The sequence below is a fragment of the Nerophis ophidion genome, linkage group LG22, assembly GCF_033978795.1.
Source record: "Nerophis ophidion isolate RoL-2023_Sa linkage group LG22, RoL_Noph_v1.0, whole genome shotgun sequence".
Taxonomy (NCBI): domain Eukaryota; kingdom Metazoa; phylum Chordata; class Actinopteri; order Syngnathiformes; family Syngnathidae; genus Nerophis; species Nerophis ophidion.
In genome coordinates this window covers 44,509,028-44,531,485 of record NC_084632.1, presented here as the reverse complement: position 1 = coordinate 44,531,485, position 22,458 = coordinate 44,509,028, and the positions used below count along the sequence as shown (strand labels likewise).

Sequence of the window (22,458 nt, the reverse complement as noted above, 5' to 3'; positions counted from 1 at the left end):
AATTTGGACTCAGATCTAAGGAGAGACATGGCCACTGTACTCTTTGTACAGTCTTGCACCACGCTCTGCCAAAAGATCGTACTATGTACTACTACAGCGTTGCCCTCTGTTACCGAGCAGTTCGAAGAGAGTACGTCAAATAGTTCAAAAAGAGTCCCATAAAATAGTTCAAAGAGAGTTCCATAAAATAGTTCAGAAAGAGTTTGTGAAACACTTCAAAAAGAGTTCCTCTGGAAGTTGGGCAGCTTCGAAGTCCCAGTGGAGTTTTACCAGCCTTCTTCTTGGATGGTTTCAAAGACAGCCTTTTGTCTTCTTGTCAGGAACACAATGTAATACAAAGTTTTTGGGGATCATTTAGAAACATTTATTTCAACACCTTTAAGCATAAGAGCTGTGTGCTAACTGACACAGAATGATTCTAACACTAAAAGACTCCAACAACCAATGCCCTGAGATTACATCAAAAAGGAGAATCCATATTGGAAAATGCAACAAATGGACGACTGGCACCCCAGATGAAGATGAGATGACTCCTAGTGGAGAAGTGGCGATGGGGCGGGAAGATGCGGCGTCGTCGCCAGTGGAAAGCCACCTCAGTCTGAGAGGCCAATTAGTCCTCGTCACGAAGGCTGCAAGAAAGCTCGTCTAATTTCAGAGGAGCCAGCTCTTTCTTTAAAAGCCGCGCATGCTTGAAAACAATTTGCTCCCGTGAAGTACCTCCAGTAATTAGCCTCAGCCTTAGCGTCGAGAGAAAGTTTGTCGCTCAGCGCCGCTTGAGTCAACAGCTCAAACTCCAAAAGTCTTTTCTGCCGCCAGGAGACGAGTCCAACTCAAGGAAACTTCGAGTGGCTCATCGGCCTTGAAGTGTCTTCCTCGGACGTAACGGCAGGCAGATAAGCGCTCTAATCATGCCGGTGTTGCCAGGCGTTACACAAACACACACTTGCTTGAACACATCTGGCACACCGGGAGAAGAGAAACAATGCCACTCGCTACTCGCCTCTCGGACTCGAGCCAAATGTGCGATTTAGTCTCAGTTGGCAAGATGTCTCTTGGATGAAATCAGAGAGATGTCATCGAGAGCAGAGTTTGTGTGATATCGTTTGTCAAGTGAACTCAAAACCACTGAGAGTCAATACAAACATTCATAACATTGATGACCGTAAACTCCCACGACTTATTTCCTACGCTTTGAACCCTCTGGCGTTTAAAACCATGTGGCTAATAGATGGATTGTTCTTCGATAACGCAAATAGTTTTTCCAAAACTAAGCAGATAGACTGAAAAGATATGTGTGGAGGGGGGCGTGGCCTGCGGGCCTGCCGCGGAGCGTGGTGTGGAAGGACCGGCCTCGAAGCCAGCGGCATGTGAGTAGATTGCCCAGCTGGGAGTTGTAATCTAATCACCTGTCGCCTTTATTAGCAGCAGCCGGAAAGAGACACGTTGTAGGAGTTGGAGTTGCTGGTGAGCAGACGCAGAGAGAGGGACACGCCGGAATGGAAAAACATGTATTGCTGGAGAGCAAGTCAACCCCGGGAGTTTTTGTCAAGTAAAATACTTAAATAAAACTATCTACTGGGCTCCTGAAGATCTGTTGGTGTCAGGAGAACCCACCACAAGAGGGAAACCTCTACAATGGAAAGTTTAAACACCTCATATGTTTTTACTTTGTTGATTAATCCATTCCATAATTAAATCCCACATACAAGTATACTGAAGGTTTAAAGTGTACGCTCATGCAAATGTGCTAAGTCTAAACTGGGGTGGTAATTGTTTTTGACCTAGTGGTCATAATTCTTTTAGTGACACTGGTGAGATAGTCCTCTCAATTGTGATTTGATTTGATTTTTATTAAGGATTCCCATTAGTTGGTTGCCACAACAACCCACTAGTCTTCCTGGGGTCCACAACTCAAATTTTGGTATCGCCGATATTCATCAATCACAGATTATTTTTATAGATCTAGAATGGAACCCTGTGGAGCGCCGTACGTTTACCTTAACATAGTCCGAGGTCACATTTTTATGGGAGATGCACTGCATCCTGTCAGTAAAATAAGAGTTAAACCAAGACAGGGCTAAGTTGGACATAACAATACGTGCTTTCATACGCTCTAATAAAATATAATGATCGACGGTATGGAAAGCAGAGCTGAGATCAAATAGCAGCAACATGCGTGACAGATCAGAATCCATCGTTAGCAATAGTCATTTTTACATGGGCTGAAACTGGACTGAAAGGCTTCACAAAGACTTTTAGATGATAAGTCTTAATTTAACTGCCTTGCAACATTTTTTTTAGAGAATTTTCAAGATAAAGGGAAGGTGGTTTACCATGAATTCAGGATGGAGGTTAGGTCTTTTGAACAGAGGATGAATAACCACTTTTTTGAATGCTAGGGCAACAGTGACAGAGAGAAGTGATAAGTTTATAATATTTAGCACTTATGGTCCTAATACTACAAACAGCATGTTGTTTGTTGTATCCCATTTACGAGTCGTTAGAGTTCCTCTAACGTTATTTCTTCAAAATGAGAGAGTGATAGTGAGTAATGCCAGGACACTTGACACAATGAAGATCCAGACTGCGATACGGGAGAATTAACATACATTTTATGTCGAGCTCAGGTCATTCCTGCAGTTCCATTGATAGTCGATCACACAGGTATTAAAGAAAGATACACCTTATTAGGGGCCTTTTTTAGCTTCAGCCCTGCTATACTATCAATGGCATTACGCAGGGCATCGTTAAAGTTGTTAGTGATATCAATGGATAGAGCCCACTTTATTTAGGAATGTCGGCATTACCGAGGGCAGTAGGCCAGCAAGAGTCATAGTTGTGACAACATGAATATTGCGGCTGCCAGAGCATTTATTATTATTAGCTAGTTGACAATGAGTCAGAACCTTGAATTTTATGAGGTAATGATCGGACATTACTTTAGTGTACAGGACTACCATAACTATGGAGGTGGTGACACCCCAGACAAACAATAGATCTATCGTATTAATGTTGCAATGCATGGGCTCATTTATTATTTGTGTCAGACCACAGCTATCAATTATAGTCATATGGATATTGACGTCCCCCATTATAATTATATTATCTGCATGTGTCACTAGATCAGTAACAATGGAAAGTGAGGCGGTGAAACCAAGCTCAGGTGCTTTGTAAGTTTGATATGAGAACTGAATGTTCTAGAGAAGGAACAAAGACAGCTGGAAAACAATTATGTGCAGAGATAGAAAGTTAGCACTTGGCTTTGAGCGAGCAGCGTCTGATATTCATACTGATATTTTTTGCCAAATGTTTTTCAAGATAATTGGATAGTTTTCTCTAATTTGTTGTTCATCACTATAATCAGAATACAACATCTGTCATCAGTAAAAAAAAGACGTATAACTAAAACAAGACCATTTAACAAAATAATAAAATGATTCCCTTCCTCCCCTTTAGAACATACAGTTGAGTAAAACAAAAGGGTGCAAAATAACCCAAAAGCTTTCCTGTTTCCAAGAACGTATCCCCTGAGTTTGTAAGCAATCAGCAATCATGTGTGGAATAGACATTGACATGAAAAATGTCGATATCATCACGTTGGTATCGATACGATACTGCTCTTTGGATCGATACCAACAGTATTTCAATGGATCCGCCCTCTCCTAGTTTATGTCTAGTCGATGTATTTACTTGTTATCAGATCGACATGCAGTATCGCCACCGAGCGTAAAGTTGCCGGGTAACAGTTGCCGTAGAAACGAGCCGCGACTAAAACAGCGAGCGAGGAGGAGGAGGGGCTTGTGGTGTCCAAATATTTCTGCCTCTTGATGAGGTCATGGCGTGAAGATCAGCTGCCTTCTATTCTTTTGTCTTTAGGTGGCCTTTGACCTGCCTGTGTCAAAGTCCAGAAGCAGATCGCCGCCGGGGACCCACGGAAAGTTCCATCGGAGATTGGGGGCGAGTTTGACGTGTGGACAGTTGCCGTGGCAACGGAGGAAGCGGCATAAAACGGCACTTTTGTCCAGCGGATATCTGCTGCAGAAATACACTACATTGCCAAAAGTATTTGGCCACCTGCCTTGACTCACATATGACCTTGAAGTGCCATCCTGTTCCCAACTCCTAGGCTTCAATATGACCTTTTGCAGCTATTTCAGCTTCAACTCTTCAGGTAGAGGCTGTCCACAAGGTTGCTGAGTGTCTTTATAGCTATTCTCCACCATTCTTCCAAAAGTGCATTGTTGAGGTGACACACTGATGTTGGTGGAGAAGGCCTGGCTCTCAGTCTATGTTCTATTGGGGTTCAGGTCAAGACTCTGTGCAGGCCAGTCAAGTTCATCCACACCAGACTCTGTTATTCATGTCTGTATGGACCTTGCTTTGTGCACTGGTCCACAGTCATGTTGGAAGAGGAAGGGGGCCGCTCCAAACTGTTCCCACAAGATTGGGAGCATGGAAGTGTTTAAAATGTTTTGGTATCCTGGAACTAAGGGGCCAAGCCCAACTTGTGAAAAACAACCCCACACCATAATTCCTCCTCCACCAAATTTCACACTGGGCACAATGCAGTCTGAAATTTGACCCAGCACATCTGCTCGCATTTTCAGTAGAGCCACAATAAATTAATCAAAGAAGCAAACTTCATGAATGTTTTTTTTGTGAGCAACAAGTGTGTACTCCAATCACTACATCACAACAAATAAGAGTTGTAGAAACTCAAGATAGCCATGACATCATGTTATTTACATGTCTATGTACACTTTTGACCACCACTATATATATATATATATATATATATATATATATATATATATATATATATATATATATATATGAATAGTATAATAATGATGATGTCAGCATCATGTCTCTCCTGCTGTCAGCTGGTGTTCCTGCAGGCTTTGTGTTGATAAAGTCGTAACCTGCAAGCCTCCATTCCTCCCTGGAGCGTCTCTGCAGCAAATGGATGACGAGTCCCTGGACGCTCTTTTGGCTCCAGGAGAAGAAAGGAGGCAGGTAACCACACACACACACACACACACACACACACACACACACACACACACACACACACACACACACGCTGGCAGGATGGAGTCTTCCATCAGACCACGCCCACTTGTTAGGAGTCCAGATGGGAGAGAAAGTCACTTGCTGCCCAGCGTGCTCCTTCACATCAATACTTTACTCATCCTCTTTATCTCACACACACACACACACACACACACACACACACACACACACACACACACACACACACACACACACACACACACACACACACACACACACACACACACACACACACACCTTGTCGGTGCAAGGCCGCGTTGTGAATGAGGGGCATGTGCAGAGCCCCCCTGCAGAGGGCCAGGCCAGGTGAGAAAGGTAAAGAAAGAGTGAAGGTGGTGAAGGTGGTGAAGGTGGTGAAGGTGGTGAAGGTGGTGAGGATGGTGAGGATGGTGAAGGTGGTGAAGGTGGTGAAGGTGGTGAGGATGGTGAAGGTGGTGAAGGTGTGAAGGTGGTGAGGATGGTGAGGATGGTGAAGGTGGTGAAGGTGGTGAAGGTGGTGAGGATGGTGAAGGTGGTGAAAGTGTGAAGGTGGTGAAGGTGGTGAAGGTGGTGAAGGTGGTGAGGATGGTGAAGGTGGTGAAGGTGGTGAAGGTGGTGAGGAAGGTGAAGGTGGTGAAGGTGGTGAAGGTGGTGAGGATGGTGAAGGTGGTGAGGATGGTGAAGGTGGTGAGGATGGTGAAGGTGGTGAAGGTGGTGAGGATGGTGAAGGTGGTGAAAGTGTGAAGGTGGTGAAGGTGGTGAAGGTGGTGAAGGTGGTGAGGATGGTGAAGGTGGTGAGGATGGTGAAGGTGGTGAAGGTGGTGAGGATGGTGAAGGTGGTGAAAGTGTGAAGGTGGTGAAGGTGGTGAAGGTGGTGAAGGTGGTGAGGATGGTGAAGGTGGTGAAAGTGTGAAGGTGGTGAAGGTGGTGAAGGTGGTGAAGGTGGTGAGGATAGTGAAGGTGGTGAAGGTGGTGAAGGTGGTGAAGGTGTGAAAGTGGTGAAGGTGGTGAAGGTGGTGAAGGTGGTGAGGATGGTGAAGGTGGTGAAGGTGGTGAAGGTGGTGAGGATGGTGAAGGTGGTGAAGGTGGTGAAGGTGGTGAAGGTGGTGAAGGTGGAGAAGGTGGTGAAGGTGGTGAAGGTGGTGAAGGTGTGAAGGTGGTGAAGGTGGTGAAAGTGGTGAAGGTGTGAAGGTGGTGAAGGTGGTGAGGATGGTGAAGGTGGTGAAGGTGGTGAAGGTGGTGAGGATGGTGAAGGTGGTGAAGGTGGTGAAGGTGGAGAAGGTGGTGAAGGTGTGAAGGTGGTGAAGGTGGTGAAGGTGGTGAAGGTGGTGAGGATGGTGAAGGTGGTGAAGGTGGTGAGGATGGTGAAGGTGGTGAAGGTGGTGAGGATGGTGAAGGTGGTGAAGGTGGTGAAGGTGGTGAAGGTGGTGAGGATGGTGAAGGTGGTGAAGGTGGTGAAGGTGGTGAGGATGGTGAAGGTGGTGAAGGTGGTGAAGGTGTGAAGGTGGTGAGGATGGTGAAGGTGGTGAAGGTGGTGAAGGTGTGAAGGTGGTGAAGGTGGTGAAGGTGGTGAAGGTGTGAAGGTGGTGAAGGTGGTGAAGGTGGTGAAGGTGTGAAGGTGGTGAAGGTGTGAAGGTGTGAAAGTGGTGAAGGTGGTGAAGGTGGTGAAGGTGGTGAGGATGGTGAAGGTGGTGAAGGTGTGAAGGTGGTGAAGGTGGTGAGGATGGTGAAGGTGGTAAAGGTGGTGAAGGTGGTGAAGGTGGTGAGGATGGTGAAGGTGGTGAAGGTGGTGAAGGTGGTGAAGGTGGTGAAGGTGTGAAGGTGGTGAAGGTGGTGAAGGTGGTGAGGATGGTGAAGGTGGTGAAGGTGGTGAAGGTGGTGAGGATGGTGAAGGTGGTGAGGATGGTGAAGGTGGTGAGGATGGTGAAGGTGGTGAAGGTGGTGAGGATGGTGAAGGTGGTGAAAGTGTGAAGGTGGTGAAGGTGGTGAAGGTGGTGAAAGTGTGAAGGTGGTGAAGGTGGTGAAGGTGGTGAAGGTGGTGAGGATAGTGAAGGTGGTGAAGGTGGTGAAGGTGGTGAAGGTGTGAAAGTGGTGAAGGTGGTGAAGGTGGTGAAGGTGGTGAGGATGGTGAGGATGGTGAAGGTGGTGAAGGTGGTGAGGATGGTGAAGGTGGTGAAAGTGTGAAGGTGGTGAAGGTGGTGAAGGTGGTGAAGGTGGTGAGGATAGTGAAGGTGGTGAAGGTGGTGAAGGTGGTGAAGGTGTGAAAGTGGTGAAGGTGGTGAAGGTGGTGAAGGTGGTGAGGATGGTGAGGATGGTGAAGGTGGTGAAGGTGGTGAGGATGGTGAAGGTGGTGAAAGTGTGAAGGTGGTGAAGGTGGTGAAGGTGGTGAAGGTGGTGAGGATAGTGAAGGTGGTGAAGGTGGTGAAGGTGGTGAAGGTGTGAAAGTGGTGAAGGTGGTGAAGGTGGTGAAGGTGGTGAGGATGGTGAGGATGGTGAAGGTGGTGAAGGTGGTGAGGATGGTGAAGGTGGTGAAGGTGGTGAAGGTGGTGAAGGTGGTGAAGGTGGAGAAGGTGGTGAAGGTGGTGAAGGTGGTGAAGGTGTGAAGGTGGTGAAGGTGGTGAAGGTGGTGAAGGTGTGAAGGTGGTGAAGGTGGTGAGGATGGTGAAGGTGGTGAAGGTGGTGAAGGTGGTGAGGATGGTGAAGGTGGTGAAGGTGGTGAAGGTGGAGAAGGTGGTGAAGGTGTGAAGGTGGTGAAGGTGGTGAAGGTGGTGAAGGTGGTGAGGATGGTGAAGGTGGTGAAGGTGGTGAGGATGGTGAAGGTGGTGAAGGTGGTGAGGATGGTGAAGGTGGTGAAGGTGGTGAAGGTGGTGAAGGTGGTGAGGATGGTGAAGGTGGTGAAGGTGGTGAAGGTGGTGAGGATGGTGAAGGTGGTGAAGGTGGTGAAGGTGTGAAGGTGGTGAGGATGGTGAAGGTGGTGAAGGTGGTGAAGGTGTGAAGGTGGTGAAGGTGGTGAAGGTGGTGAAGGTGTGAAGGTGGTGAAGGTGGTGAAGGTGGTGAAGGTGTGAAGGTGGTGAAGGTGACACAAGCAGCAAAGTCACTTTCAAGCTGAAAGGTCACACATTGAAATGAGTTGACTTATTTCAGTCTTTTACTGGCTTTCTTACACCTTAGCATTAATGTTAAGTTAATGTTAATGGTGAAGGTGGTGAGGATGGTGAAGGTGGTGAGGATGGTGAAGGTGGTGAAGGTGGTGAGGATGGTGAAGGTGGTGAAAGTGTGAAGGTGGTGAAGGTGGTGAAGGTGGTGAAGGTGGTGAGGATGGTGAAGGTGGTGAAAGTGTGAAGGTGGTGAAGGTGGTGAAGGTGGTGAGGATGGTGAAGGTGGTGAAGGTGGTGAGGATGGTGAAGGTGGTGAAGGTGGTGAGGATGGTTAAGGTGGTGAAAGTGTGAAGGTGGTGAAGGTGGTGAGGATAGTGAAGGTGGTGAAGGTGGTGAAGGTGGTGAAGGTGTGAAAGTGGTGAAGGTGGTGAAGGTGGTGAAGGTGGTGAGGATGGTGAAGGTGGTGAAGGTGTGAAGGTGGTGAAGGTGGTGAGGATGGTGAAGGTGGTGAAGGTGGTGAAGGTGGTGAAGGTGGTGAGGATGGTGAAGGTGGTGAAGGTGGTGAAGGTGGTGAAGGTGTGAAGGTGGTGAAGGTGGTGAAGGTGGTGAAGGTGGTGAGGATGGTGAAGGTGGTGAAGGTGGTGAGGATGGTGAAGGTGGTGAAGGTGGTGAAGGTGGTGAAGGTGGTGAAGGTGGAGAAGGTGGTGAAGGTGGTGAAGGTGGTGAAGGTGTGAAGGTGGTGAAGGTGGTGAAGGTGGTGAAGGTGTGAAGGTGTTGAAGGTGGTGAGGATGGTGAAGGTGGTGAAGGTGGTGAAGGTGGTGAGGATGGTGAAGGTGGTGAAGGTGGTGAAGGTGGAGAAGGTGGTGAAGGTGTGAAGGTGGTGAAGGTGGTGAAGGTGGTGAAGGTGGTGAGGATGGTGAAGGTGGTGAAGGTGGTGAGGATGGTGAAGGTGGTGAAGGTGGTGAGGATGGTGAAGGTGGTGAAGGTGGTGAAGGTGGTGAAGGTGGTGAGGATGGTGAAGGTGGTGAAGGTGGTGAAGGTGGTGAGGATGGTGAAGGTGGTGAAGGTGGTGAAGGTGTGAAGGTGGTGAGGATGGTGAAGGTGGTGAAGGTGGTGAAGGTGTGAAGGTGGTGAAGGTGGTGAAGGTGGTGAAGGTGTGAAGGTGGTGAAGGTGGTGAAGGTGGTGAAGGTGTGAAGGTGGTGAAGGTGACACAAGCAGCAAAGTCACTTTCAAGCTGAAAGGTCACACATTGAAATGAGTTGACTTATTTCAGTCTTTTACTGGCTTTCTTACACCTTAGCATTAATGTTAAGTTAATGTTAATGGTGAAGGTGGTGAGGATGGTGAAGGTGGTGAGGATGGTGAAGGTGGTGAAGGTGGTGAGGATGGTGAAGGTGGTGAAAGTGTGAAGGTGGTGAAGGTGGTGAAGGTGGTGAGGATGGTGAAGGTGGTGAAAGTGTGAAGGTGGTGAAGGTGGTGAAGGTGGTGAGGATGGTGAAGGTGGTGAAGGTGGTGAGGATGGTGAAGGTGGTGAAGGTGGTGAGGATGGTTAAGGTGGTGAAAGTGTGAAGGTGGTGAAGGTGGTGAGGATAGTGAAGGTGGTGAAGGTGGTGAAGGTGGTGAAGGTGTGAAAGTGGTGAAGGTGGTGAAGGTGGTGAAGGTGGTGAGGATGGTGAAGGTGGTGAAGGTGTGAAGGTGGTGAAGGTGGTGAGGATGGTGAAGGTGGTGAAGGTGGTGAAGGTGGTGAAGGTGGTGAGGATGGTGAAGGTGGTGAAGGTGGTGAAGGTGGTGAAGGTGTGAAGGTGGTGAAGGTGGTGAAGGTGGTGAAGGTGGTGAGGATGGTGAAGGTGGTGAAGGTGGTGAGGATGGTGAAGGTGGTGAAGGTGGTGAAGGTGGTGAAGGTGGTGAAGGTGGAGAAGGTGGTGAAGGTGGTGAAGGTGGTGAAGGTGTGAAGGTGGTGAAGGTGGTGAAGGTGGTGAAGGTGTGAAGGTGTTGAAGGTGGTGAGGATGGTGAAGGTGGTGAAGGTGGTGAAGGTGGTGAGGATGGTGAAGGTGGTGAAGGTGGTGAAGGTGGAGAAGGTGGTGAAGGTGTGAAGGTGGTGAAGGTGGTGAAGGTGGTGAAGGTGGTGAGGATGGTGAAGGTGGTGAAGGTGGTGAGGATGGTGAAGGTGGTGAAGGTGGTGAGGATGGTGAAGGTGGTGAAGGTGGTGAAGGTGGTGAAGGTGGTGAGGATGGTGAAGGTGGTGAAGGTGGTGAAGGTGGTGAGGATGGTGAAGGTGGTGAAGGTGGTGAAGGTGTGAAGGTGGTGAGGATGGTGAAGGTGGTGAAGGTGGTGAAGGTGTGAAGGTGGTGAAGGTGGTGAAGGTGGTGAAGGTGTGAAGGTGGTGAAGGTGGTGAAGGTGGTGAAGGTGTGAAGGTGGTGAAGGTGACACAAGCAGCAAAGTCACTTTCAAGCTGAAAGGTCACACATTGAAATGAGTTGACTTATTTCAGTCTTTTACTGGCTTTCTTACACCTTAGCATTAATGTTAAGTTAATGTTAATGGTGAAGGTGGTGAGGATGGTGAAGGTGGTGAGGATGGTGAAGGTGGTGAAGGTGGTGAGGATGGTGAAGGTGGTGAAAGTGTGAAGGTGGTGAAGGTGGTGAAGGTGGTGAGGATGGTGAAGGTGGTGAAAGTGTGAAGGTGGTGAAGGTGGTGAAGGTGGTGAGGATGGTGAAGGTGGTGAAGGTGGTGAGGATGGTGAAGGTGGTGAAGGTGGTGAGGATGGTTAAGGTGGTGAAAGTGTGAAGGTGGTGAAGGTGGTGAGGATAGTGAAGGTGGTGAAGGTGGTGAAGGTGGTGAAGGTGTGAAAGTGGTGAAGGTGGTGAAGGTGGTGAAGGTGGTGAGGATGGTGAAGGTGGTGAAGGTGTGAAGGTGGTGAAGGTGGTGAGGATGGTGAAGGTGGTGAAGGTGGTGAAGGTGGTGAAGGTGGTGAGGATGGTGAAGGTGGTGAAGGTGGTGAAGGTGGTGAAGGTGGTGAAGGTGTGAAGGTGGTGAAGGTGGTGAAGGTGGTGAAGGTGGTGAGGATGGTGAAGGTGGTGAAGGTGGTGAGGATGGTGAAGGTGGTGAAGGTGGTGAGGATGGTGAAGGTGGTGAAGGTGGTGAAGGTGGTGAGGATGGTGAAGGTGGTGAAGGTGGTGAAGGTGTGAAGGTGGTGAGGATGGTGAAGGTGGTGAAGGTGGTGAAGGTGTGAAGGTGGTGAAGGTGGTGAAGGTGGTGAAGGTGTGAAGGTGGTGAAGGTGACACAAGCAGCAAAGTCACTTTCAAGCTGAAAGGTCACACATTTAAATGAGTTGACTTATTTCAGTCTTTTACTGGCTTTCTTACACCTTAGCATTAATGTTAAGTAACCTACTTAAACATGTATTTAATGTTAAGTAACCTACTTAAACTGGCATTAAATGCTAAATAACCTACTTAAACATGTATTTAATGTTAAGTAACCTACTTAAACTGGCATTAAATGTTAAGTAACCTACTTAAACATGTATTTAATGTTAAGTAACCTACTTAAACTGGCATTAAATGCTAAATAACCTACTTAAACTGGCATTAAATGCTAAATAACCTACTTAAACTGGCATTAAATGCTAAATAACCTACTTAAACTGGCATTAAATGCTAAATAACCTACTTAAACTGGCATTAAATGTTAAGTAACCTACTTAAACATGTATTTAATGTTAAGTAACCTACTTAAACATGTATTTAATGTTGAGTAACCTACTTAAACTGGCATTAAATGCTAAATAACCTACTTAAACATGTATTTAATGTTAAGTAACCTACTTAAACATGTATTTAATGTTAAGTAACCTACTTAAACATGTATTTAATGTTGAGTAACCTACTTAAACTGGCATTAAATGCTAAATAACCTACTTAAACATGTATTTAATGCTAAATAACCTACTTAAACATGTATTTAATGTTAAGTAACCTACTTAAACATGTATTTAATGTTAAGTAACCTACTTAAACATGTATTCAATGTTAAGTAACCTACTTAAACATGTGTTCAATGTTAAGTAACCTACTTAAACATGTGTTGAAGAATAACATTTTTAGAAATAAAGTCATTTTAATCATTTATAGAAATGTGTGTATATTTAATTATTGAATAAGTATACCAAACACATACAACATATTTTATTGATCTGTCACCTTAAACTATTTTAATGATCTGTCACAATAAAATATTTTATTGATCCGTCACCTTAAAATATTTTATTGCTCAGTCAACTTAAAACTATTTTATTGATCCGTCACCTTATATGTTATTCAAACTGCTTCCACAGTGGACTGTTTTAAGTCTCGTCTTAAGACCCACTTTTATTCTTTGGCTTTTAACACGACGTGAGTTGTGTGGTCCTCTGTGTTTTTTATACACTTTGATTTTTATTTGACTGTTTTAATTGATTTTACCCTTTAAAATAGTTTTTAATCATATTTGTTTGTATATTGTTTTTATTGGTTTTATTTTTATTTATTTTTTGTTTTATTCAGTCATTGGTGGAGCATAATATTGTTTTTCAACATGGCTGTGCAGCACTTTGGAAACTTTATTGTTGTTTAAATGTGATATATAAATAAAGTGGGTTGGATTGGATTATTGATCCGTCAACTTAAAACATATTTTATTGATCTGTCACTTAAAAAATATTTTATCCGTCACCTTAAAAAGGTTTTATTGATCTGACAACTTAAAATATTTTATTGATTTGTCACCTTAAAAATGTTTTATTGATCTGTCACCTTAACAAGCTTTCCTTTGTGGAAGAAAAAGTATTTTGCGGGAAGTAAATATGAGTCCAGGACTTGTAGAGAAGGTCATTTATTAGTTTGGCACAAGAAAGGAGCGAGACACATCCAGCAGGTCCAAGTACTTCATCCGAGTACTGCAAGTACTTGTGAAGTACTGAAGGTGTACTTCCTCCTGACACTTCATCCGAGTACTGCAAGTACTTGTGAGGTACTGAAGGTGTACTTCCTCCTGACACTTCATCTGAGTACTGCAAGTACTTGTGAAGTACTGAAGGTGTACTTCCTCCTGACACTTCATCCGAGTACTGCAAGTACTTGTGAGGTACTGAAGGTGTACTTCCTCCTGACACTTCATCTGAGTACTGCAAGTACTTGTGAGGTACTGAAGGTGTACTTCCTCCTGATACTTCATCAGAGTACTGCAAGTACTTGTGAAGTACTGAAGGTGTACTCCCTCCTGACACTTCATCAGAGTACTGCAAGTACTTGTGAAGTACTGAAGGTGTACTTCCTCCTGACACTTCTACAACATTCAAGTAAACCATCAGAGAAAGAGCGAAGGAGGAAGGAGTCGCCGTATCGCCCCAAGTCCCTCAAGTCGCCATCTTTAGCTCCGCCTTCTTCTCCGTCTCTTCCTGCCGCACACGTCAACATTCCTAACGTCCTGTTTCACAAGTCACCTGCGATACACCTGGTCGATACTGATGTGATGCGATATCAGCAGGAAGCATAGAGACTTGTATCATCTGGTGGTGTGAATGTCAGAGAAGTCGAGTGAAATGAGTCAAAGTATTTATGACTAACTGTCTGGAATGGACTTACGCTGTCTTTAAGTTGAAGTTTGGTGAAAATTCACCAAACTTAGCAGATGATGCAGTAAGTTGAATGATGCGGACACGTTTGTTCCTGGAGACTTTCTAACACTGCCTAGGAGACAACATGATGCTACTATATTTATAGGACTATCATACTTTTGATTAAATGATCACAACAAACTTTTTATTTTCTAATAAAGTCAGACTTATCCCATTTTTTATTAATATTGCTAATAACAGTCAACATTATAATAAAAAAATAAATAATAGCCATTGATAAAAATACAAATATTTTTAAACAATGGAATTATATAAAAATAATAAAATACATCACAAGCACTATATAATTATAGGAATATTATATTTTGTTTTATCAGGAAAAAAAAGTTTTTAATTATTGAACAAAAAGTAATGATCCTGATTTTTATTTATTTAGGGGAACCTTTTCAAATATTTAATAATGGTCAAATATAGGGAAATCTTGTTATTTCCTGGTGATAATCAATTATTATTATTGAATAATTGTATTCATATTAGTTATTATTGATAAAAATACAAATAATCATAATCAGTAGACACTTTTTTGTTTATTATTGGATGATAGTAATCATCCCAATAAACTGTTATTTTTGTTTTATCACAGCAATATTTTTTATTTGATAAAGAAAAATAACAATGAATTTCTATTTAAGCACTTATTACCTTGTGTTGTATTATTATTCATAAGAATAAAGCATAACAAACAATACATTCTGCGGTTTTTCTGCTGATATCGGATCGATGTGGATATCGACACCTGACTTAGTATCGCACAGGTGAGAAGTATCGCTCCTAAAATGGCTCTCAGACAAAAAGAAAAAGAGATAATAATGTTCTGTAAGGGCGTGAGGCGTTCACTGCATGTGGGAAAAAACAGCATCCAAATGTTGCAAGGTTCTCAGTCCAAGCCCTGGACCTTGGACCTCGGACTTTGGACCTTGGACCTGGGTCTCAGTGTCACACTCAGGAAGTCACCAGGAGGTTAAAGGTCATTGAGGCCAGCGTGACCTCACATCAGGTCCATCTTGGCCGAGAGGTCGCGAGCGAGGAGCGACCAAAGCTGGATGAAGAACCCCAGACCGCTTCGTGAAGAACCCCAGACCACTTCATGAAGAACCCCAGACCGCTTCGTGAAGAACCCGAGACACCTGGAACCAGAGCAGCATGCTAACATCGCCTGCTAACTTTTTAGCCCATTTTCTATCATGAAGTTTCAAATCCTGGATGTTGATACTTAGCATGCTAGTTGATACTAAGCCTGCCAGTTGATACTAAGCATGCTAGTTAACACTTAGCATACCAGTTGATACTAAGCATGCCAGTTGATACTAAGCATGATAGTTGATACTTAGCATGCCAGTTGATACTAAGCATGCTAGTTGATACTAAGCATGCTAGTTGATACTAAGCATGATAGTTGATACTAAGCATGCCAGTTGATACTAAGCATGCCAGTTGATACTAAGCATGCTAGTTGATACTAAGCATGATAGTTGATACTTAGCATGCCAGTTGATACTAAGCATGCCAGTTGATACTAAGCATGCTAGTTGATACTAAGCATGATAGTTGATACTAAGCATGCCAGTTGATACTTAGCATGCCAGTTGATACTAAGCATGCTAGTTGATACTAAGCATGCTAGTTGATACTAAGCCTGCCAGTTGATACTAAGCATGCTAGTTAACACTTAGCATGCCAGTTGATACTAAGCATTCTAGTTGATACTAAGCATACCAGTTGATACTAAGCATGCCAGTTGATACTAAGCATGATAGTTGATACTTAGCATGCCAGTTGATACTAAGCATGCTAGTTGATACTTAGCATGCCAGTTGATACTAAGCATGCTAGTTGATACTAAGCATGCCAGTTGATACGAAGCATGCCAGTTGATACTAAGCATGCTAGTTGATACTAAGCATGATAGTTGATACTAAGCATGCCAGTTGATACTAAGCATGCCAGTTGATACTAAGCATGCCAGTTGATACTAGGCATGCCAGTTGATACTAAGCATGATAGTTGATACTAAGCATGCTAGTTGATACTAAGCATGCCAGTTGATACTAAGCATGCCAGTTGATACTAAGCATGCCAGTTGATACTTAGCATGCCAGTTGATACTAAGCATGCCAGTTGATACTAAGCATGCCAGTTGATACTAAGCATGCCAGTTGATACTAAGCATGCTAGTTGATACTAAGCATGATAGTTGATACTAAGCATGCCAGTTGATACTTAGCATGCCAGTTGATACTAAGCATGCTAGTTGATACTAAGCATGCTAGTTGATACTAAGCCTGCCAGTTGATACTAAGCATGCTAGTTAACACTTAGCATGCCAGTTGATACTAAGCATTCTAGTTGATACTAAGCATACCAGTTGATACTAAGCATGCCAGTTGATACTAAGCATGATAGTTGATACTTAGCATGCCAGTTGATACTAAGCATGCTAGTTGATACTTAGCATGCCAGTTGATACTAAGCATGCTAGTTGATACTAAGCATGCCAGTTGATACGAAGCATGCCAGTTGATACTAAGCATGCTAGTTGATACTAAGCATGATAGTTGATACTAAGCATGCCAGTTGATACTAAGCATGCCAGTTGATACTAAGCATGCCAGTTGATACTAGGCATGCCAGTTGATACTAAGCATGATAGTTGATACTAAGCATGCTAGTTGATACTAAGCATGATAGTTGATACTAAGCATGCCAGTTGATACTAAGCATGCCAGTTGATACTAAGCATGCCAGTTGATACTAAGCATGATAGTTGATACTAAGCATGCCAGTTGATACTAAGCATGCTAGTTGATACTAAGCATGCCAGTTGATACTAAGCATGATAGTTGATACTAAGCATGACAGTTGATACTAAGCATGATAGTTGATACTAAGCATGACAGTTGATACTTAGCATGCCAGTTGATACAAAGCATGCCAGTTGATACAAAGCATGCCAGTTGATACTAAGCATGCCAGTTGATACTAAGCATGCTAGTTGATACTAAGCATGCTAGTTAATACTTAGCATGCTAGTTGATACTAAGCATGCTAGTTGATACTAAGCATGCAAGTTGGTTGCATACCAGAGGAGATGATAGTGAAGTCAGATTGTTTGATACCTGAGGAGTCAGCAGATCTTCCTATGACACCTTCCAGCGAGACAGAGCAGTGAGGCAGCTCCTGCTAACAGCGTTCCAGTACCTGCCAGGTAGACACAGGTGAGCACTTCCACACGGGACGATACAGGTCGGCTGATGGTTGGAAGAATGCCTCACATTTGATGTCATCATCGTTATTGGATTCAAGTCGGTCTCGTTCTCAGTGCTTCATCCTTACATGGCTTCAAGTCGATATTGTTCTAACGCAGCTTCAAGTTGCTATCATTGTCAGTATCGTTCTAATGAGGCTAGAAGTTGGTATCGTTCTCACAGTCCTGCCTACTTTGTCCACTTAGTGCACACTGCAACATAATCATCTTGTCCTGCCTACTTTGTCCACTTAAGTGCACACTGCAACATAATCATCTTGTCCTGCCTACTTTGTCCACTTAAGTGCACACTGCAACATAATCATCTTGTCCTGCCTACTTTGTCCACTTAAGTGCACACTGCAACATAATCATCTTGTCCTGCCTACTTTGTCCACTTAAGTGCACACTGCAACATAATCATCTTGTCCTGCCTACTTTGTCCACTTAAGTGCACACTGCAACATAATCATCTTGTCCTGCCTACTTTGTCCACTTAAGTGCACACTGCAACATAATCATCTTGTCCTGCCTACTTTGTCCACATAAGTGCACACTGCAACATAATCATCTTGTCCTGCCTACTTTGTCCACATAAGTGCACACTGCAACATAATCATCTTGTCCTGCCTACTTTGTCCACTTAAGTGCACACTGCAACATAATCATCTTGTCCTGCCTACTTTGTCCACTTAAGTGCACTCTGCAACATAATCATCTTGTCCTGCCTACTTTGTCCACTTAAGTGCACTCTGCAACATAATCATCTTGTCCTGCCTACTTTGTCCACTTAAGTGCACTCTGCAACATAATCATCTTGTCCTGCCTACTTTGTCCACTTAAGTGCACTCTGCAACATAATCATCTTGTCCTGCCTACTTTGTCCACTTAAGTGCACTCTGCAACATAATCATCTTGTCCTGCCTACTTTGTCCACTTGAGTGCACACTGCAACATAATCATCTTGTCCTGCCTACTTTGTCCACTTAAGTGCACACTGCAACATAATCATCTTGTCCTGCCTACTTTGTCCACTTAGTGCACACTGCAACATAATCATCTTGTCCTGCCTACTTTGTCCACATAAGTGCACACTGCAACATAATCATCTTGTCCTGCCTACTTTGTCCACATAAGTGCACACTGCAACATAATCATCTTGTCCTGCCTACTTTGTCCACTTAGTGCACACTGCAACATAATCATCTTGTCCTGCCTACTTTGTCCACATAAGTGCACACTGCAACATAATCATCTTGTCCTGCCTACTTTGTCCACTTAAGTGCACACTGCAACATAATCATCTTGTCCTGCCTACTTTGTCCACTTAAGTGCACACTGCAACATAATCATCTTGTCCTGCCTACTTTGTCCACTTAAGTGCACACTGCAACATAATCATCTTGTCCTGCCTACTTTGTCCACATAAGTGCACACTGCAACATAATCATCTTGTCCTGCCTACTTTGTCCACATAAGTGCACACTGCAACATAATCATCTTGTCCTGCCTACTTTGTCCACTTAAGTGCACACTGCAACATAATCATCTTGTCCTGCCTACTTTGTCCACTTAAGTGCACTCTGCAACATAATCATCTTGTCCTGCCTACTTTGTCCACTTAAGTGCACTCTGCAACATAATCATCTTGTCCTGCCTACTTTGTCCACTTAAGTGCACTCTGCAACATAATCATCTTGTCCTGCCTACTTTGTCCACTTAAGTGCACTCTGCAACATAATCATCTTGTCCTGCCTACTTTGTCCACTTAAGTGCACTCTGCAACATAATCATCTTGTCCTGCCTACTTTGTCCACTTAAGTGCACTCTGCAACATAATCATCTTGTCCTGCCTACTTTGTCCACTTGAGTGCACACTGCAACATAATCATCTTGTCCTGCCTACTTTGTCCACTTAAGTGCACACTGCAACATAATCATCTTGTCCTGCCTACTTTGTCCACTTAGTGCACACTGCAACATAATCATCTTGTCCTGCCTACTTTGTCCACATAAGTGCACACTGCAACATAATCATCTTGTCCTGCCTACTTTGTCCACATAAGTGCACACTGCAACATAATCATCTTGTCCTGCCTACTTTGTCCACTTAGTGCACTCTGCAACATAATCATCTTGTCCTGCCTACTTTGTCCACATAAGTGCACACTGCAACATAATCATCTTGTCCTGCCTACTTTGTCCACTTAGTGCACACTGCAACATAATCATCTTGTCCTGCCTACTTTGTCCACTTAGTGCACACTGCAACATAATCATCTTGTCCTGCCTACTTTGTCCACATAAGTGCACACTGCAACATAATCATCTTGTCCTGCCTACTTTGTCCACTTAAGTGCACACTGCAACATAATCATCTTGTCCTGCCTACTTTGTCCACTTAAGTGCACACTGCAACATAATCATCTTGTCCTGCCTACTTTGTCCACTTAAGTGCACACTGCAACATAATCATCTTGTCCTGCCTACTTTGTCCACATAAGTGCACACTGCAACATAATCATCTTGTCCTGCCTACTTTGTCCACTTAAGTGCACACTGCAACATAATCATCTTGTCCTGCCTACTTTGTCCACTTAAGTGCACACTGCAACATAATCATCATAACTCCTGTGTCTCTTCTCACACTCAGACATCTAGATGGTCACACCAGAAGACGCCAGGGTTGCACACCCAAACATCTGTGTGTGTGTGTGTGTGTGTGTGTGTGTGTGTGTGTGTGTGTGTGTGTGTGTGTGTGTGGGATTGTTGTGGCTGAGAAACCACATGCACATGCAGCCAAAGCAGTTATGCAAATGAGGCGATGACATCATCTGGACCGACCACTTTTATACCCCTAGGACGACTATGTGGACTACAAAGGTTCTTACAGTGCGGGGACAGAGTGCACTTGAAGAAGTGTACTCACATACTGAATGCACTTGAGAAGTGTACTCAAATACTGAATGCACTTGAGAAGTGTACTCAAATACTGCATGCACTTGAGAAGTGTACTCGAATACTGAATGCACTTAAGAAGTGTACTCAAATACTGAATGCACTTGAGAAGTGTACTCAAATACTGCATGCACTTGAGAAGTGTACTCAAATACTGCATGCACTTGAGAAGTGTACTCAAATACTGCATGCACTTGAGAAGTGTACTCAAATACTGCATGCACTTGAGAAGTGTACTCAAATACTGCATGCACTTGAAAAGTGTACTCGAATACTGAATGCACTTAAGAAGTGTACTCAAATACTGAATGCACTTGAGAAGTGTACTCAAATACTGCATGCACTTGAGAAGTGTACTCAAATACTGCATGCACTTGAGAAGTGTACTCAAATACCTAATGCACTTGAGCATTGTACTCTAATACTGAATGCACTTAAGAAGTGTACTCAAATACGGAATGCACTTGAGCAGTGTACTCAAATACCGAATCCACTTGAAAAGTGTACTCAAATACTGCATGCACTTGAGAAGTGTACTCAAATACTGCATCCTTTTGAGAAGTGTACTCAAATACTGAATGCACTTGAGCAGTGTACTCTAATACTGAATGCACTTAAGAAGTGTTCTCAAATACTGAATGCACTTGAGAAGTGTACTCAAACACTGGTGTCAATGCCATTCATGTGCAGGTGAGAAGTCATTGAGTGGTGCATCCTGGGACTGGGAGTGCGACTGGGAGTGAGACCGGGACTGGGACTGGGACTGGGTCTGGGTCTGGGTCTGGGTCTGGGTCTGGGTCTGGGTCTGGGTCTGGGACTGGGAGGTGAATCATAATGATAAATTGAGAGGAGTGCATGCTGGGAAGTCAGCAGTCAGGCAAGCAAAGACCTGCTTCAGGGGGCGAAGAGGCGGAGGAGGAGGAAGCGGCGACAGCAGCAGGGGTGGTGCCGATGGTAGAGGCTGGTCCAGCAACCAATGGGAGGCTTTTATTTGCACATGGCCATATATGGGCAGAGGAAATAAGGAGAGACAAGCACATGCATGCTTGAATAGACTTACGCTTACCACAACAACATGGACATCTTTTTCTCATCGTGATGCACACACCTAGTTTGTGTTTTTATTTTAATGCAAACACCTATTTTGTGTTTTATTGTGATGCACAATAAACACTAAAACGGCCAATTCTTTCATCTCCGTAATATCGCTAAAATTCGCTCCATTTTGTCCACTAAAGACGCTGAGATCATTATCCATGCGTTTGTTACGCCTCGTCTCGATTACTGTAACGTATTATTTTGGGGTCTCCCCATGTCTAGCATTAAAAGATTACAGTTGGTACAAAATGCGGCTGCTAGACTTTTGACAAGAACAAGAAAGTTTGATCACATTACGCCTGTACTGTATATACCTTTATATACATATATACATACATATATACCTATACTGTATATACCTTTATATACATATATACATACATATATACCTATACTGTATATACCTTTATATACATATATACATACATATATACCTATACTGTATATACCTTTGTATACATATATACATACATATATACCTATACTGTATATACCTTTATATACATATATACATACATATATACCTATACTGTATATACCTTTATATACATATATACATACATATATACCTATACTGTATATACCTTTGTATACATATATACATACATATATACCTATACTGTATATACCTTTATATACATATATACATACATATATACCTATACTGTATATACCTTTATATACATATATACATACATATATACTTATACTGTATATACCTTTATATACATATATACATACATATATACCTATACTGTATATACCTTTGTATACATATATACATACATATATACCTATACTGTATATACCTTTATATACATATATACATACATATATACCTATACTGTATATACCTTTATACACATATACACATACATATATACCTATACTGTATATACCCTTATATACATATATACATACATATATACCTATACTGGCTCACCTGCACTGGCTTCCTGTGCACTTAAGATGTGACTTTAAGGTTTTACTACTTACATATAAAATACTACACGGTCTAGCTCCATCCTATCTTGCCGATTGTATTGTACCATATGTCCCGGCAAGAAATCTGCCTTCAAAAGACTCCGGCTTATTAGTGATTCCTAAAGCCCAAAAAAAGTCTGCGGGCTATAGAGCGTTTTCCGTTCGGGCTCCAGTACTCTGGAATGCCCTCCCGGTAAAAGTTCAAAATGCCACCACAGTAGAAGCATTTAAGTCTCACCTTAAAACTCATTTGTATACTCTAGCCTTTAAATAGACCTCCTTTTTAGACCAGTTGATCTGCCGCTTCTTTTCTTTTTTCTCCTATGTCCCCCCCTCCCTTGT

The 22,458-nt window shown here is 43.5% G+C and overlaps 1 protein-coding gene across 3 annotated transcripts in view; it reads right to left on the bottom strand.

Moving 5' to 3' along the window:
- Positions 1–13,011: 13,011 nt before the first annotated feature.
- ttll7 (tubulin tyrosine ligase-like family, member 7) overlaps positions 13,012–22,458 on the bottom strand; it is a 145,273-nt gene continuing 135,826 nt past the window's right edge. For 2 of the 3 annotated variants that reach the window (XM_061883983.1, XM_061883984.1), the window contains exons 21-23: positions 20,924–21,018; positions 16,949–17,030; positions 13,012–14,959 (exon numbers count right to left, since the gene is read on the bottom strand). In XM_061883983.1, coding sequence (XP_061739967.1) covers positions 16,957–17,030; positions 20,924–21,018 — 169 coding nt within the window. In that variant the 3' untranslated portion in view covers positions 13,012–14,959; positions 16,949–16,956. The remainder of the gene's footprint in view (positions 14,960–16,948; positions 17,031–20,923; positions 21,019–22,458) is intronic. The other variant, XM_061883985.1, reaches the window with a different exon arrangement.